Source organism: Typopeltis vanoorti, chromosome 18 (assembly GCF_054136105.1).
Source record: "Typopeltis vanoorti isolate ZY-2024b chromosome 18, IOZ_Tvanoo_1.0, whole genome shotgun sequence".
In the NCBI taxonomy this organism is placed as follows: Eukaryota; Metazoa; Arthropoda; class Arachnida; order Uropygi; family Thelyphonidae; genus Typopeltis; species Typopeltis vanoorti.
The window spans coordinates 69,992,188-70,007,623 of NC_143566.1; the positions used below are offsets into that span (position 1 = coordinate 69,992,188).

At 33.7% G+C, this 15,436-nt stretch overlaps 2 protein-coding genes across 3 annotated transcripts in view; both read left to right on the forward strand.

Annotated features, from left to right (window-relative positions):
* Positions 1-9,426, forward strand: part of LOC150096758 (uncharacterized) — a 70,183-nt gene extending 60,757 nt beyond the window's left edge. Inside the window, exon 11 of the mRNA XM_090408701.1 lies at positions 9,281-9,426. Coding sequence (XP_090264827.1) covers positions 9,281-9,426 — 146 coding nt within the window. The remainder of the gene's footprint in view (positions 1-9,280) is intronic.
* Positions 7,473-13,596, forward strand: LOC150096759 (G protein-coupled receptor Mth2-like). 2 transcript variants are annotated; one of them, XM_090408320.1, is made up of 2 exons: positions 7,473-7,638; positions 10,856-13,596. In XM_090408320.1, the coding sequence occupies exon 2, from the start codon at positions 10,920-10,922 to the stop codon at positions 12,144-12,146; it is 1,227 nt and encodes a 408-aa protein (XP_090264446.1). In that variant the 5' UTR covers positions 7,473-7,638; positions 10,856-10,919; the 3' UTR covers positions 12,147-13,596. The 2 variants fall into 2 exon arrangements, with proteins under 2 accessions (XP_090264446.1, XP_090264447.1); XM_090408321.1 differs by having other exon boundaries at positions 10,860-13,596.
* The last annotated feature ends 1,840 nt before the right edge of the window (positions 13,597-15,436 follow it).

Sequence of the window (15,436 nt, forward strand, 5' to 3'; positions counted from 1 at the left end):
TTTAAAACAATAAAAGGCTTAACGAGATGGACAGAAACCAAGAAAAATCAGCAATAAATCCAAACCCATCTTTGAGATGATCAAATGCAGGTCAACTTTATTTCTGAGTCATTTTGGCCCAGAGAAAAGGCTGAGACCTTCTGCTACTTTTCTTTCTCTCCCAACATTTGTACACACATTCCTGTCAAAATAGTATGACCATAGCTGTTAATTCACAAGGGGCTAACGAATTCCACCAGGCGGCACTCACATCATGGTGAAACCCAGTATCCACGATCCTTGAAGTGCGTGTGATGTAGTATTCATTAGAAGTTGTGATCAAAATAGGAAATAATTTGAGACTTCATAAACAGTACATTTGGTGAACCATTATTCCAGAATGGTTCACCAAACACGAGAGCATTTTCCAGGTATTACTATGGATGTCAAATTCTCCGGCTTTAAATCCCATGGACCATCTTTGAGATTACATGAATCGAGAGATCGATCCGGTGTTTGAATTCTCTGCTCTGAACAGTCGCATATCAAAGGGAAATAATCCTGACGACGTAGTATGGCATATCCTTGTGCAGCATTCTCCTCTTGTAGAATCTTATGTTATGCTGATTTAAAGCAGTTCTGGTGCAGGATTGGGTTGGACTACGAACTCTCAAGATGGTAGTCACAATACTAGACTGTGTATGACTGAAACAACGTCAACTGTTAATTTGGGGATTTTTTTTCCGTTTGTAAATATAAGCCAAATCAACGAACGTTCCCAGGTTAGTATAACCATCTATTCTACTCAGTTAGGTTCTTCAATCTATTTACTTTTTTTATAGAGTGTAAACTTCTGAGTTTTGGCGAGGAGAAACTCCCACTAAAGTCGCTGTGTTTAAACTCGGGGTTATTGTAATTAATATCCTGATTTGGTGATAGGCATTCGTCATCTTTTAGTCGTGAGGAAAGCAAGGTGGGATATGATTGTGCAGAATTTGAGTGGGTTGCATAACATATGACGAAGAGATCACGTGACATGAATGATGAAAGGACAACGATGTATTCTGTTAATAGCTCATATAATGTGATGATGGCAAGGTTATTGTGGATTGTCTGCAGTGACACTTCTATAGATATTTCCGAAATATGTATACTAATTCTAAATAAAAATAAAAAGTAGGCTGGAGCTTAGGATCGCTTAAAGAAACTTATTTCCATTTCATTTTAATGAACAACAAATATCTTATAGTGGTAAAAAAAAAGAGCGAAAAATAATATCTTCGGATCATCCAATGCACGTGCGAAGGTTACAAAAGAGGTCATCTATTTCACGCTAAGGAAAGTACTGGAATTAAATCCTTCCTCCAAACCACTTCCTTCCTTTCGCTGCGTTCTTTATCGCAGGCCTTTCGTTATCAATCTTTTGCCAAGCACCGTCCATTTGGTTAACATATCAAACATCCGCTTTCTTGTCTCGCGATAAGTGTTATGAAAAAATTAAAAAAGAATCTGCTACTGATTACATTTTTTATATGAATAAAAAACTTTATTTATTTTCGAGATATTTTGTTGCTAAAAGAATTATTTTTGCGATTAGTTTGCTAGTTATGGAGTCTAATCAGTAGAAGAATATCAAAACGTTATACCCAGTGACTGTTGTTTCACTAGATAGGTTGAAGATGAAGGAAATTTTTTTTCACTAGTGGATTTAGTATCTAAAGATTTTAGTTAAATTTAAGATATAGATGCCTCTGTAGCTTAGTTGCTATAGACGAGAGCACTTTGATTGGAAATACAGGGTTCGAATCCAGTCTGTGACACGATGAATCCTTAATCATTTTCAATCAAATAATGGAAAAACACTGTCTCAGTATGAGACCGGAGGTGATGGTGGTTTTTTCTCCTGCAGACTCGGGTTTTTCATCCATGAAAACAGGCAAACCTGCCTCTGAACACACAACTCTACAGGCATAAATACTTCCTCATGTGGGATGCAGCAGAGGATTGGAGTCTCGGGGATGCATTAATTCAGCGTGATCCCTAATCAGGAGAATCGACCCATTCAGGAAGAGGATGAAGGGATTAATTCGTCATCCTCATCATCATAACTTAACATCAGAATTTTTAGGAGATCTGAAGCAACTTCAGACTTAAAAGAAGAAGAAGAAGGAAAAGACCAGTGATGCCTGTCGCCCTCATCTTTCACAATTCCCTTTATTTCTTCCACTTGAAGTAAGAGAAACATCAACTGAAGTTCTGACCAAACTAAAATCGTTTCAACACCACTTCCATCCACCCTCTTTAGCGTTGCTATTAGGTTTTATCCCAATACACCATCATACAGTCAGTCTGTGGATTTATCTGTAATATTTTACCTTGCAGAACGTGAATTTCCACAGACTGACTCATCTCGAGTATTCGATCAACTTAACGGCAAGGCTACTGAAGGCAGATTGTGTTGTTCTCCATATGTGCAGTACTTAATACTTAAGAGTTTCCCACTTCACAGTGCATGTACACTCTATTCACTAACAGGAGCGTGGTAGAAACCTGTCTTGCTCTTAGAAAAAAAAAAAATACAACTGAAAGTTTCAACACCCATTTTCCAAATATCCAGGTGTCAACAGAAATGAAATTCACTTCCTTTTACAGTCATTTCACCGGAACTTCCTGTTTCCTCATTAACATATGTAACGACTAAAAACGGCGTACTCAAAAGTATTTCCTTCTATTTAGTCCCTTTTTTAAATGAAACATTCACGTTCATTAACGCGATTTAAAAGTTTTTTTTCATTCATTAGAATTTCAGGCTCCTTGAACTGATGTTTCCGAGATGTACAATTAGAGGTCGCTCTCGTCTCTGAAAATGGCGCTGTATATGGAGACACCAACAATGACATGTAACTGTCATGGTTGGGTTGCTGATGAAAAAAAATCCTCCACAAATTGTTATTCATCAGCGAATATAATATTTTTAGAATGCCCATAAAGAATTCAAAATTTTCCTTTATGCTGCGACAGAAGACACAGTATACGCTGGGAACGAGTTTAATTTTTCTATTAGACCCAATGAAATGCATTATAGATATGAAAAGCAACTATTCTTGATTCTACCGACTTTTCCATGATCTTTCTCCAAAGGTGAGTGATACAGTATGGATATCCCCAGCTCAGCGAGTCCAATGAAAAGCCATACTGTTGATGGTTTATTAATTAAGAAGCAAGTTTGGAACAGCAGATATTAACTTGTATTATTAATGGAAGAATTTATGCAACAATTAAAAAATACAACAGTAGAACGATGTTTTTGTGCAAATGGAAAATTACAATGAAACACTGAATATTTAAGGACAATGCTTTTCTTGGTTTTTGTCATTTTCAAAACCAGTTTTCGATGAAAGATAGTTAAGATTACGAATGATTCTTAGCTTGGCATTGGTAACGAGATTATTCGTGCTTTTGTTATCTGATAATAAATCTAATACATAACTGATATGCGTTTGCCAGCCATAAATGAAAACATATTACATATTACATGATAAAAGAAACGACAGAAAACAAAACAAGTATATCTAACGTATAAATACAGTAGCTCCACCTGTCAGTATATATTTTCAAGATATCATACTTGTCATAAAGAGCGTTCGTAATAATTTTGTTAATTGAAGTTTTACAAGCTACAAGAGAAAACAGAGTTTTGCACCATTTCGAAACTTCGATGCAAAACGAATAAATAAATAATAACAACGACTTATTTTTATGTAAGCTAATCTGTCTAGACATCTGGCAGCCTTAATGTTCTGGTCATTAAAGCAGCCTTTAATGTTTCAGATATCATTAAGTTGATAATTTAAATAGCATTATCTTTTAATGCTGCATGCATGCATGGCATAGACTGTTTTTTTTTAGATATCTGACAATTATCATTAAATTAATCATTAAAATAATCTGATTATTGAAATGAAAAGGGAAAGAGAGAGAGAGAGAGAGAGAGAGAGGAGACAGACAGTCAAGTCATTTCAGGCCTACATTAATCAACGGGGTGGCCTCACATTCTCAAATATTCATTCCCCTCGGCGGGATTTGAATCCACAGTCCGTCCTACTAGATGGAAAGTAGGTACGCCATCCACCACCAAAATTCAAATCTGTTGTCTATAAAGGAGAATCTATTCAAAGTAATTTCAGTCATATGTTAATCATATTATTGAAGGCACTAATGCCTTCAATAATATAAACTTCTATTAGTAATACTTCGTTTACTAATAGAAGTTAGGTGAGTAATCATGAATGTACATTTGGATATAATCTCTCCACATGCTATTGGACACTGCACAGTAATGAAACAACCCTGTTCACAATTAGAAACGGTTTGAAGAATGGTATTGAGTCTAAGATGCGTGAGCAGGCAGGCCTAAAATACTGATTCAATAGAAGCACTTTCTTTCAGCCCTTTTATTTATTTATTTATTATTTTTTTTTGAGATGAGCAGCCGTTATTAATCCCATAACAATTTCCTAGATTCACAGAGCTGCAAGCTATGAATTTTCACAGAAAAACTAAAGTCCACAAGCCTTTATTCGCCACAAAGAAGGGACACATAACACATCCGATGTGACCCAATTTCCATTCGATGACTCATTCAAAAATTCCTCCAAGTGACAAATTTTAGGTACGGAATATGCTCTTTATCTGCATGTGTATGTGTGTGTAACAATCTCGAGCATAGAGCCCAGGGCTTAATCCTATAGAGCATTTGTGGGATAAACTGGAAATTGAACGTAACGAAGTAGTTATTGAGTCAGAATAGCAGCTTATTAATTGCTGTCATTAAAGATAACCGTTACTTGTATACACACGCGTGTAGATTATAAAAGGGGAACCATTTATATGGACATCACGGTTTTTCGCCCACCGTGAAAACTTGCCGAAGTACTTCGCAACCCAATTTTAGATTGCAAATGAATTGCTATTAATATAATTACGACTATTATAGCCTGTTTTTGTTTAGGAATGTCCCTTATTTTAATACATTGGCTAACATTACTCAAAAAAAGGGTATATATATATATTTTTTTTTTTTTAGGGCATTATGGGTGAGTATATATATATACAGGGTGTTCGGGATAAATTTGACAGTTTCGTAAGGAAAAAGAAAATCTTCTTTGTATCTATTAAATTTAATGAATTGACAAAAAAACATTACAGGCAGAGTTAATTACAATACTATCAACAAGATTTACTCAAAATAACCACCATTAGCATCGATCACAGCTTCAATTCTGCTTCGGAACCTCGAACAAGCTGATGCTACAGTCTCCCTGGGAAGGGCCGCAAAAACTGTTTTAATTTTATCCATTAACTGGGCTTTTGTATTACTGGAAGTGCGATTGGTGTCTTTTTCAACTGCGCCCCATACAAAATAATCCATGGGGTTAAGGTCTGGGGAGTTTGGAGGCCAAACATTTGGACTGGTGAAGTCGTAGAAATTTTCAGACAACCATTTTTGACTTTTCCCAGAGGTGTGGCAAGGGGCCGAATCCTGCTGCCATACATACGGCCTACCATTGGCTACCCTTGTTATCCAGGGCTTGACTACAGTTAGCAACTCCACGAACAAAGCCCGAATTCCAATGCCAGGGTTCTTCAACACCTGTTCCTGCAGATTTGCGAGGAATTCTGCTGTACGAACGCAATCAGATCGTCTGCTAGGGATCTTTCTTCTTGCTACATCCTCGTAGTCACCATTGCAAGTCTCTAGTTCATGCCTGATTGTTTTTACTGTATTCAGGGAGCATTGGGCAGCAGTCGTAATATCCTTATTTTGATGGCGGGCACGAATCATCATGATACAAGTTATTCTCTTCTATGATTCAGGTGGGTTCCAGCTATCCATCCTTTCTGACATCTTGTATATGAATGAAGAAGGGTTCAAACTTTTAAATGAAGAGAAGTGTGTGTTAATACATGTAACTTACGGAAAAATATAATTAATTATAAATATGTCAAATTTATCCCGAACACCCTGTATATATATATATAAACTGGATATTCTTCCCCTTCGTTTCCCCCCTCCCCCCACAAAAAATGCGGCCCTAAACAAAATAATATATATATATATATTTATATATATATTATTAATAGTAACCCGGGTTTCCAATCTTATTTCCCGCGTCAAAACGCACCCCCACGTTTTTCCCCCCCTGTCTCTTCCCCCCACGTTTATAAACAACCTTCAGCAAGATCTTGGAATTGGAAGGCATCATAGAACCAAAAAACAAGGTATGTACAAAATTTTTTCCACCTCTTTTATTCTGCCATATTGTCTTCTATACTCACCCATAATGCCCTAAAAAAAAAAAAAAAAAAAAAAAATATATATATATATATATATATATATATATATATATATACACTCCTTTTTTTTGAGTAATGTTAGCCAATGTATTAAAATAAGGGACATTCCTAAACAAAAATAGGCTATAATAGCCGTAATTATATTAATAGTGTTTAAGAGGAGTAACATGGGAATTTTCCCAGAAACTATACTTAAAAGAATTGCTAATTAAAAAAATAAATAAATAAAAATAAAAAACTATGTTCCTTATTTCCTAAATTAATATTCATCTTATTGTTTTTGTTTGGGAAATGAGAGACATTCAGATAAAAAAAAGAGATAAAAATATGATTTTATCACCTTTTTAAATTTATATTTCATTATACACTTTTAATTCAGCGAATGCCAAATCGTATTCATTAAATGAAAAAATAAAGAAAGAAATCAAATTGATTAATTAAAAGAATAAACGGATGCTTTTCATTCTAATTTTAGTTAAATAATATTTTGATATTTCCCTCAAAATCATCAAAGGTAAGGGTTTCAACTGTAGAATATTAAAACTATTTCTAATGGTATTGCATTACATAACTCATAATGTATCTTCAAAAATGCGTCACAATGGGTGGAGCGACAATGGTAAACAATTAACAATGACTTTTTCAGATTACTTGTTGAAACTGCATATTACTGGTAATTGTTGCCTGTGCCATTGTTACCAACTGTTGAAAATCCTGGTAGTTAATAGATTGTTGAAAAACTGTTCGTGTTCATTTCTTCAATTATCTTTTGTAAAGGAAATAAATTTCTATGGATAATAATTGATAGCATGCATTCTTGTCTGTTCATTATCGCACTTCGGCTTAAGATCATGTTATTTTTGATCGGTTGTCACTTAACTGCCGGTGATAACCACTACATTTCCGTCCAACTGCCTGCAGCAATACTCAGAAAGGGGGTCGCTTGATGACGAAAAGGAAAACGACATTGAAAACTTCTGCGTATACAGAGCACGTTCAGCCAATGACTTTGCTTTTCTGTTGTGACGTCACCTGTCCTGAGGTCTTGTCATCCTCGCGTTTAGGTTTGGTAGCTATCCCTAGTTGTGTACGGGATTTTACAGGAAACTTCCAGTGCAGAAACGGAAGAAAAAAAGGTTACAGGGTTTCGAAATCCCCGGGATGCTAAATTAAAAACGCAAGTTTTGTTAGTTGACGCTATTTGGGTTGGTAAAAGTTGAGTGAATAACATCGCTAGGATTGAGTCGGACTCGGACGACATACAAGCGAGGACGCTACAAGTTGTTGACTCTACAGAGCAAGGTAAGTTCCACAAACAACTAAGACATGCCCTTGAACTAATCACGTGACTACGCGAGCAAATAGCGATAAGCTTCGCTACCTATTTTTTTTTTTTTTGAAACACTCAAGACGTCTTTTGTCTTCATTCTTTATAATTTCTTTACTATAGTTCTTGTTATATTATGGCTATCTACTTTCTGTAATATTGTTTTATGTACATAATTATTTTTTATTAATTTTTTTATGCATTTATAAAATCGCACTAGCGAAAAATTTTAACCATTTTGAAGGAAATGATTGCATATTAAAAACTTTTTTTTTTTTTGTTTAAAATTACGGTTGCATTTCTGAAAATTCTTAAACACCTTCGCTGTATACGTACTGGAAGGAGAAAAAGTATTTATTGTAGTGGAAATAATACAATGTCAAAGGTTAAGTGTATGATTCATGCTCGGAACTGCAATGTTGTTATTGTGAATCATCGGCTAAATGCCTTATACTACAGTTCATTCTGTGTTTATTTTTATTATTGGAATTTAAACTTGCAACAATTGCAGAAGCTTGCACGCGCACACATTTAACAATACATTCAAAGGAAATCTCGTGATCCATGAAGTCGATTGTTACAGCAAACATAACTATTGTTCAGAAATAAAGCATGTTATAATCTGCAACAACGCAGTATTTCTAAGCAACGATGCATGCTAGAAGATTAATAGGAAATTAATCAGAAATGAAACCATAAAATCTGATCTATAGAAAATATAAATCAAAATATATTTTTTCTATTTCGGCCTCCATTACTGAAGTATTTTCACATCCGCTGTTACAAATCATCAATCATAACTATCAACTTCTTCCAAGCGGGATTTAAACCCACAGTTGATGAAAAAATCGGAATGATTGATTCTTAATTCAATTAATTTTTAAAAATATATTAAGGGTAGAATTGAGACGTACTTACCCGCTTACTAAAAAAAATATCGGATGAATTTTGAAATATTCCATACAACACGTGTTACTCTCTTTCCTTTTTTATTAAATCAAAATAGTTAAAAGCAACGGAATGTTTCCATTTATTTTTAACCCGTTTTTATAGCTATTATGGATTCGTTATTCCAAGTGGTTTGAGTACTTGAAATAGAAGACCACATTTCTAAAAACAAGGCGATTGTTCAGTGTTGCCATGAACAGAATGAGAAACATGCGCACTCAACACTTTTTCGCAACATACATTAAATTGCGAAAAAATGTAGGTGTACTAATTTCCGGGTAATTATTAATGTTTTTAGCAATTAAAATGCCATGAAAAAGAAAGTAGCGTACATTCCCATAACTCATTTGAACAGGTTTTCGATATAATGATAATGTAGAAAGTAAATATGCTAGAACAACAATTAACTTGTGAAAGTACGAAAGAATGAGGTTTGATTATTATTATCATTCGTTCTCTTGTGAAATGGTCGAACGCGCACAAAATGTTTGGAACAACGTGTATGGTGTAGATTCATAACTGGCATTTGAGAAGTATAATAAGGAGTGATCTTTCGATGGTGTCTTTTGTCCTTCATCAAGTCTTCTTAAAGGTTTGGATTAATTTTATTATTATCCACTAACAGGATTATTCTTTCTTTCTTTCTTTATTTTTTTTACCACTTTTTAGAAAACAGTGTAAAAAATTACGGTACACTAGCCGCAAAGTCTGTAGGCTTTCTGGACACAAACGATGTTGGTTGGTATTTGCGTAAACCAGCATTGAAATGTGTTAGGGGGTTTAATGCTGGTCCGTTCAGTATTACAATAATATAATCTGTCCGTAAAGTGTATTATTGCTATTAAATCATATATTTTCAGATATGTTATCAGTTGTTAAATAAGAGGGAGGAAGAGAACTTCGTAATAATGTTTGATTATTCAAGCAGTGCCATCATAAAGTGTGGATTAGCACTGCAGAAGTCTACTGCAGTCGAAAATTGAGTCCTGCTGTAATTTTATTTGGCTTTGTATGTTCGATAACACTACGTTAGAAAATATGAACAGTTAAAGAGAAATTAATAAGATGAGTTGGGATGAATTTGAATAAAATATGCAAATAACAAAATAAATAAAAACCGCTATGTTCATATACCCAGACATTTTCGAGGCATTTAACCTGGTTCAGAACTTCTATTCCAACGTACCATCTTATGGTTTTGCTAAATCAAATTTCTCCTTCGTCATTAATTAATTGTAATAATGGTGCATAGTTTCCTCTCTTCGGATCTCACCATCAATGCTGGTGACGTCCCTTTATCCATGTACTTCGCCCTGTGCATGCCTTTTTCGCACTAAAATCGTTTCCATAGTTTCTCGTAAGAAAGATCTTCCGTCACTTCCAAAACATCACAATTATAGCCTCCAAAAATGGGTGTTCTCAACCTGTACCGCTGCTATCACTATGTGTATCCCAATTACTGTTCTCGCATTTAGGGTGGCACTTAATCTCTCATCACTTTTTCAAAGATTTCCATTATATTAATTCAAATGGGAGAATGTTCTTTGTTATCTGTTATAGTTCTCAGATCATCATCATCATCATCATCAGCCATTTGCTGTCCACTGCCAGATGAAGGCCTCCCCCAAAGTCCATCCATTCCTATCTTGAGCTTCTTTCTACCACCAAATTCGAGTAATCTCTCCAATTTTATCCTCCCACTGTTCTCTTTCCATCTCTGGATGTCGTTTTGGAACTTATTTCTTGTAGTATGACCTGGCAACTGCCGTTTCGATCTTTTAATACCTGTCACAATGTGTTTCGCTGTGATCTGCGCTCTGTCTCAAATATTGTGCTTTCTATCTAGAATTGTAATACCGAAAAAATGCCTTTCTATTTTCCTCTTGCTAATTATCAAATTGCTGGTTAATTTTTTTATTCCACGTGTAACTTCAATATGTCATGACTGGAAGTATACAACTGTGGAATATTTTCCTTTTAACGCAGATTGGGATGTTCCTTTTGAGTGCTTCACGATTCTTATGCAGGTATTCTCAATGGATATGGAGTTATACGTGTGTGCCATTTGCACCTTTCAGAATTTAAAGTGTGTTTTTACTGATTAAAAGACTTACTCATCAAATACAATTAAGTTAAAAAAAGAACTGATAAATAAATGTGATTTATTTGCCTTTTTAAAGTGAATTACATTAAAAATAGGCATAAATAATCAGGATCTACTAATATATGCTTTATTTGTTTCAGATAGATCGTTGATTGCTTAAACATTCCAAGAACTCATTGATTTGTCGTAGGAATTGACAGAAAAATGGGCGGATTAGTCGACTTCAGAAAGTGTTTTGTAATAATGATCTTTCTAATCGCTGTATGTGCATTGTCCAAGAATGAAGCAATCACTCCAACTGTACTTCATACTGACGAGCAATTCGAAGAATCATCTGAAGCATCTGCAGTTGCAAACACTACATCTACTGAGGAGTCAGTTCCATTTAGTGAAGAATTGATGAGTTGCCGGCATGCGGAGCTTGGTCAAGAGGAATATGTTGTTTTAGAAAACAGAAGCGTACTCGTTCCTAATTACACACGTGTATATGATCCAGGTGACTTTTACATCAACGATAGGAAAAATCTTATTATATGTTTTCCTTCCAAAAAGGAAGACAAATATACCGATGATCATGCGTACATCACTCTGATAGGCTTAATCTTGTCAATAATATTTCTGATATTGCATTTAATCATATTTGCCATCGTTAGCGAGGTGAGAAATCTACCCGGATGTTGCCTGGCATTTCTTAGCGGTTCTTTAGCGATTGCTTATATAGGCTTTCTCATTCTCCCTGCAGTAAAGGATACGTTTGCGTGCACGTGGTTTGGCTATGTAATAATGTACTTTTTCTTGAGTTGTTTCTTTTGGATGAATACAATCGCTTACGATGTCTTAAGATCTTTAAGATTAGCTACGGTACATTTAAGAATTTCACCAAATAAATTACAGATCAAGAGATTAATTGGATATTGTGCGTACTCCTTTGGAACGCCATTAGTGTTCATCTGTAGTGCTTTAATAGTCAATACCATGGACAATGTGCCCGAAAGATATCGTCCAATATTTGGGGAGCACTGCTGGTTTCAGTACCGAAATGCTTTGCTGGTGTATTTTGCAGCACCTTTAATTGTCATTATGATTCTTAATATCGCCTTCTTTTCAGGCTGTGCCTACATTATCATTAGTTCATCCATGAAAACAAGCCTAGATCAGACTACGGTTCTGAAGCGTCGTTTTTTTATGTTTTTAAAGTTGGCTTGCATTATGGGACTAACGTGGCTGATTGGCTTAATCCATGGTTTAACAGGGAACATAGTTATATCGTATATTTTCACGATATTGAATACTTTACAAGGAGTGTTTATTTTCATCGGATTTTCGTGCACAGCCAAAGTTAGGAACTTTTTTTTACATAAAATCAAACGAAAATATCCATTTACATCGTCATCTAGCCATATGGATTCCCAAGTGACTACTGTGGCATAAAAAAAAAAAAAAAAAAAAAAAAAAAGAGACTTTCCAGTGTGCTTCTAGTAACACAGACATGTAGTGACGTCACTTCCGATTGGGACGTCTCTGCCTTCTGCACAAATCAGTGGTATGCGAAGAGTCACTGTGCACATTTTTAACATTTGGTAAAAAAAGGGCGAAGCAGAAGATTGTTATGACTATGCTATCATTCTTATTCGGGTCTTTGACTATTTTGCCAAGAAGGCGTTAAATCTGTGGAAGGATCTATCATATATTAAGAATTATAACAAGCTCAATAGCCTGAATTTCTCACCTTTTCACCCCTGAAATTTGTAATCCCATCCTATTAAAGACGAAGAAAAATAAAATAATAATAAATAAATAAATAAACTGATAAGATAAAAATCAATATTAAAGTATACTATATGACGTGTTCTTATAAACATGATTGGATAAACAGGCAGTACTTTTGTAATAAGAAAAAAAAATGAATGTGCAGCATATTCATCTTAGAAAAGGCTATATTAACTTAATTTTCGTTTCTCTTAGGGACAAAATAATAAGCATCTACGGTCTATTTGCTAGTAGATTTTCAACAAAAAGTAAAATCTATTAATTCTTTGTATTTTCAATATAGATACTCAAACTTAAATGGTGACAACATATCTGTATAAAGTGAATGCTATTTCAATGCATCTAATGTACTGTGGTTATAATCATTACCTGTTAAAATAACCATACGCACACACATACTGTTCTATTGTTTACTTTTGTGTTGTGTGTAAACTACGCAATGTGAAGCAATTTAAAGAATACCTTGCATTGTTGCATGATCTGTATTTTTATATTTTTTATTTGTTTTTATTTTTCCAAAGAGAGTTTAGTACAGAGATCTGAAATCCTCCGTCGAATAGACTGCATTGGAACCTACTAGTAGTTTTTATGTTGCTTTAGTCTAAAAATTTCAAATGCATGAAATGTATGCTCATTGACAAGCTGAGGTTTTCAGATCATTTATGTAAAATGTGAAATATACCTCGTGTTGTAATGTATTAATGATTAATACATTATAACACGATATATATATATATATATATATATATATATATAGAAAGAAAACAAACCTGGAAAAAAATTTGTCATCAGGTTTTTCGATTGATTATCTGAATTGAACACCTCGTCATCTAGTGACAGTCGAAAAAACTATTTAATTGTTATGAGTTTTATTGCATTGTTGTATTGCATGCAAATTCAAGGCTGATCCCAAATCTAATACTCATGGATAAGAAATAAATATTATATAACAAAAATGTAATTATATCAAATATAATTTTTAAATAAAAGTTTTGCTACATTAACTTTGATTTCAAACATCTGAAAGAAATACACCGTAAATTTTTTTCTATATGTATTGTAAATATATACCATAAGTGTGTTCATATGTATTTTTTAAATGTTATTATAAGTGCACAAACAAATTATTGAATAAAATATAATACATTTTATCAAATAATAAAATTTATGTTTCTTGGAATTATAAATTATATATGTATAAGAATTTTTACATAAATAAATTTTTTTTTATGTATAAAAGTTGTGTTGTATATTTTTTGAGTGGAATTTGTGTAAAAACTTAACTGCAGTATTTATCTTAATAATGCAATGAAAGTATTTTTTTAAAAATCTTTTCTTCCTTCCCTGGAATTCATATTTATACATAAATCGTATGGAAATTCTAATCATTGCGTAACAAAACAAGAAACTGAGGTTGAAAATATCCGGTTGGTTTTTTCGTGGTTGATACATCTTACTTGTCTATCATAACCACCATCCTTCTTCTTGGAAGACCCGTGTGTCTACTCGCTGTAGGAGTCTTAGGGAAAAGTCAATAATTGCAACATAAATATTAAGAAAAAATACACATGCGCAAACCGGTTATTTTATTAGCGACAGTATCGCTTTGTAAAATTGTAGAAAGATGTTTTTATAAGATGACAAATAGCATCTTTCATATCTCGAGGGATAATAAGAACGATTTATTCCTGTTTTTATAAAAACACAATTTTTAAAAAATTATTATATATAAACATTAAAGAGATCTGTTGTTCGTATGTATGCGTTGGTGGAGCAGTAGGAAGAGGTCAAGTTAAAGAGAGAGAGAACCAGTTTAGCATTCCCTTTAAATAGGACAACCATTATATTTCAATACCATCACCATAATCTAGGACACAGTGATGGCAAACCTCTCTGTAACAGTTTTCCCTTTTAAACAATCAACGTATGTAAATATATTATTTTATCTGTTGCTATGGTAACCATATTGTTGGGCCTTAGTTTTTTTGTTTTATAATCAACAGAAATTTATCAGTAATTCTTATTGTACGTATAATTTTAATTCCAAATAACGATTTTTATTAAATTGACCTTGTAATAGAGTTGATTATTTGGCGAACCAAAATATTCGATTACGTCAATAATAATATAGTGGAAACTTACGTTGTTACTTTCTGAAAGCTGTCAAGATATTGTTTGCATGAAAGCGGATATTCTGACAGTTTTAGCCTTCAGGCAAAACAGGTTCATGTTTCAGAGAGAATTTCTTCTGCCTCATTCTCCTTATAAAAGCAAAAGCTTTAAAGCACACAAGAAGAATTTATGGCTTTGCTTATTTGAGGTAAGTACAATTTCCCATCTTTCAAATTGCAAAGGTATTTCTTCTGCATGGATTTAAATTTAATGGACAATTATTTTTCGTTGTATTAATCTAAAACATACTTCTAAAGCAGTAAAATTCACATTCTTGTTGTTCTGATGTTTTTTAATGCTCATAAAAAGAATCGGAAAACGCCATTTTCTTCATAACTGAGATTCTTCGTAAATATTAATATTCTTCATAAATATAAATATTCTTCACATAACTTCATAAATAATAAGACATAATTCAGTCTTTTGAAGATTTATATCGTGTGAACTAAAGATATTGTAATTTAAAAATGGAATAAAATAAGCTGAAATGGTCTTCTTCTTCCTATCCAGGTTCTAGGCCAAGTGGCCTGTTCCGGACTCAGTCCATCTTCTTCTTGGTCGTCCCCTATTTCTTTTTCCTCTAGGGTTATATGTTAAGATCTTTTTTGGTAGTCTTTCTCTCTGCATTCTTGCTATATGGTCTAACCAGTTTTTCCTATATTTAATCACTGAGTCTGTTATGGAATTAATTTTAAGATTTTTAATTATTTCCCTATTTTTTTTTTATCTAATAGAGTTAGTTTTTCTAAGGAATTTTATTTCTGTTACTGAATTCTCTG

Excerpts from the sequence above, each read along its gene's own strand:
- LOC150096759 (XM_090408320.1), top strand. The coding sequence starts at position 10,920 with ATGGGCGGATTAGTCGACTTCAGAAAGTGTTTTGTAATAATGATCTTT.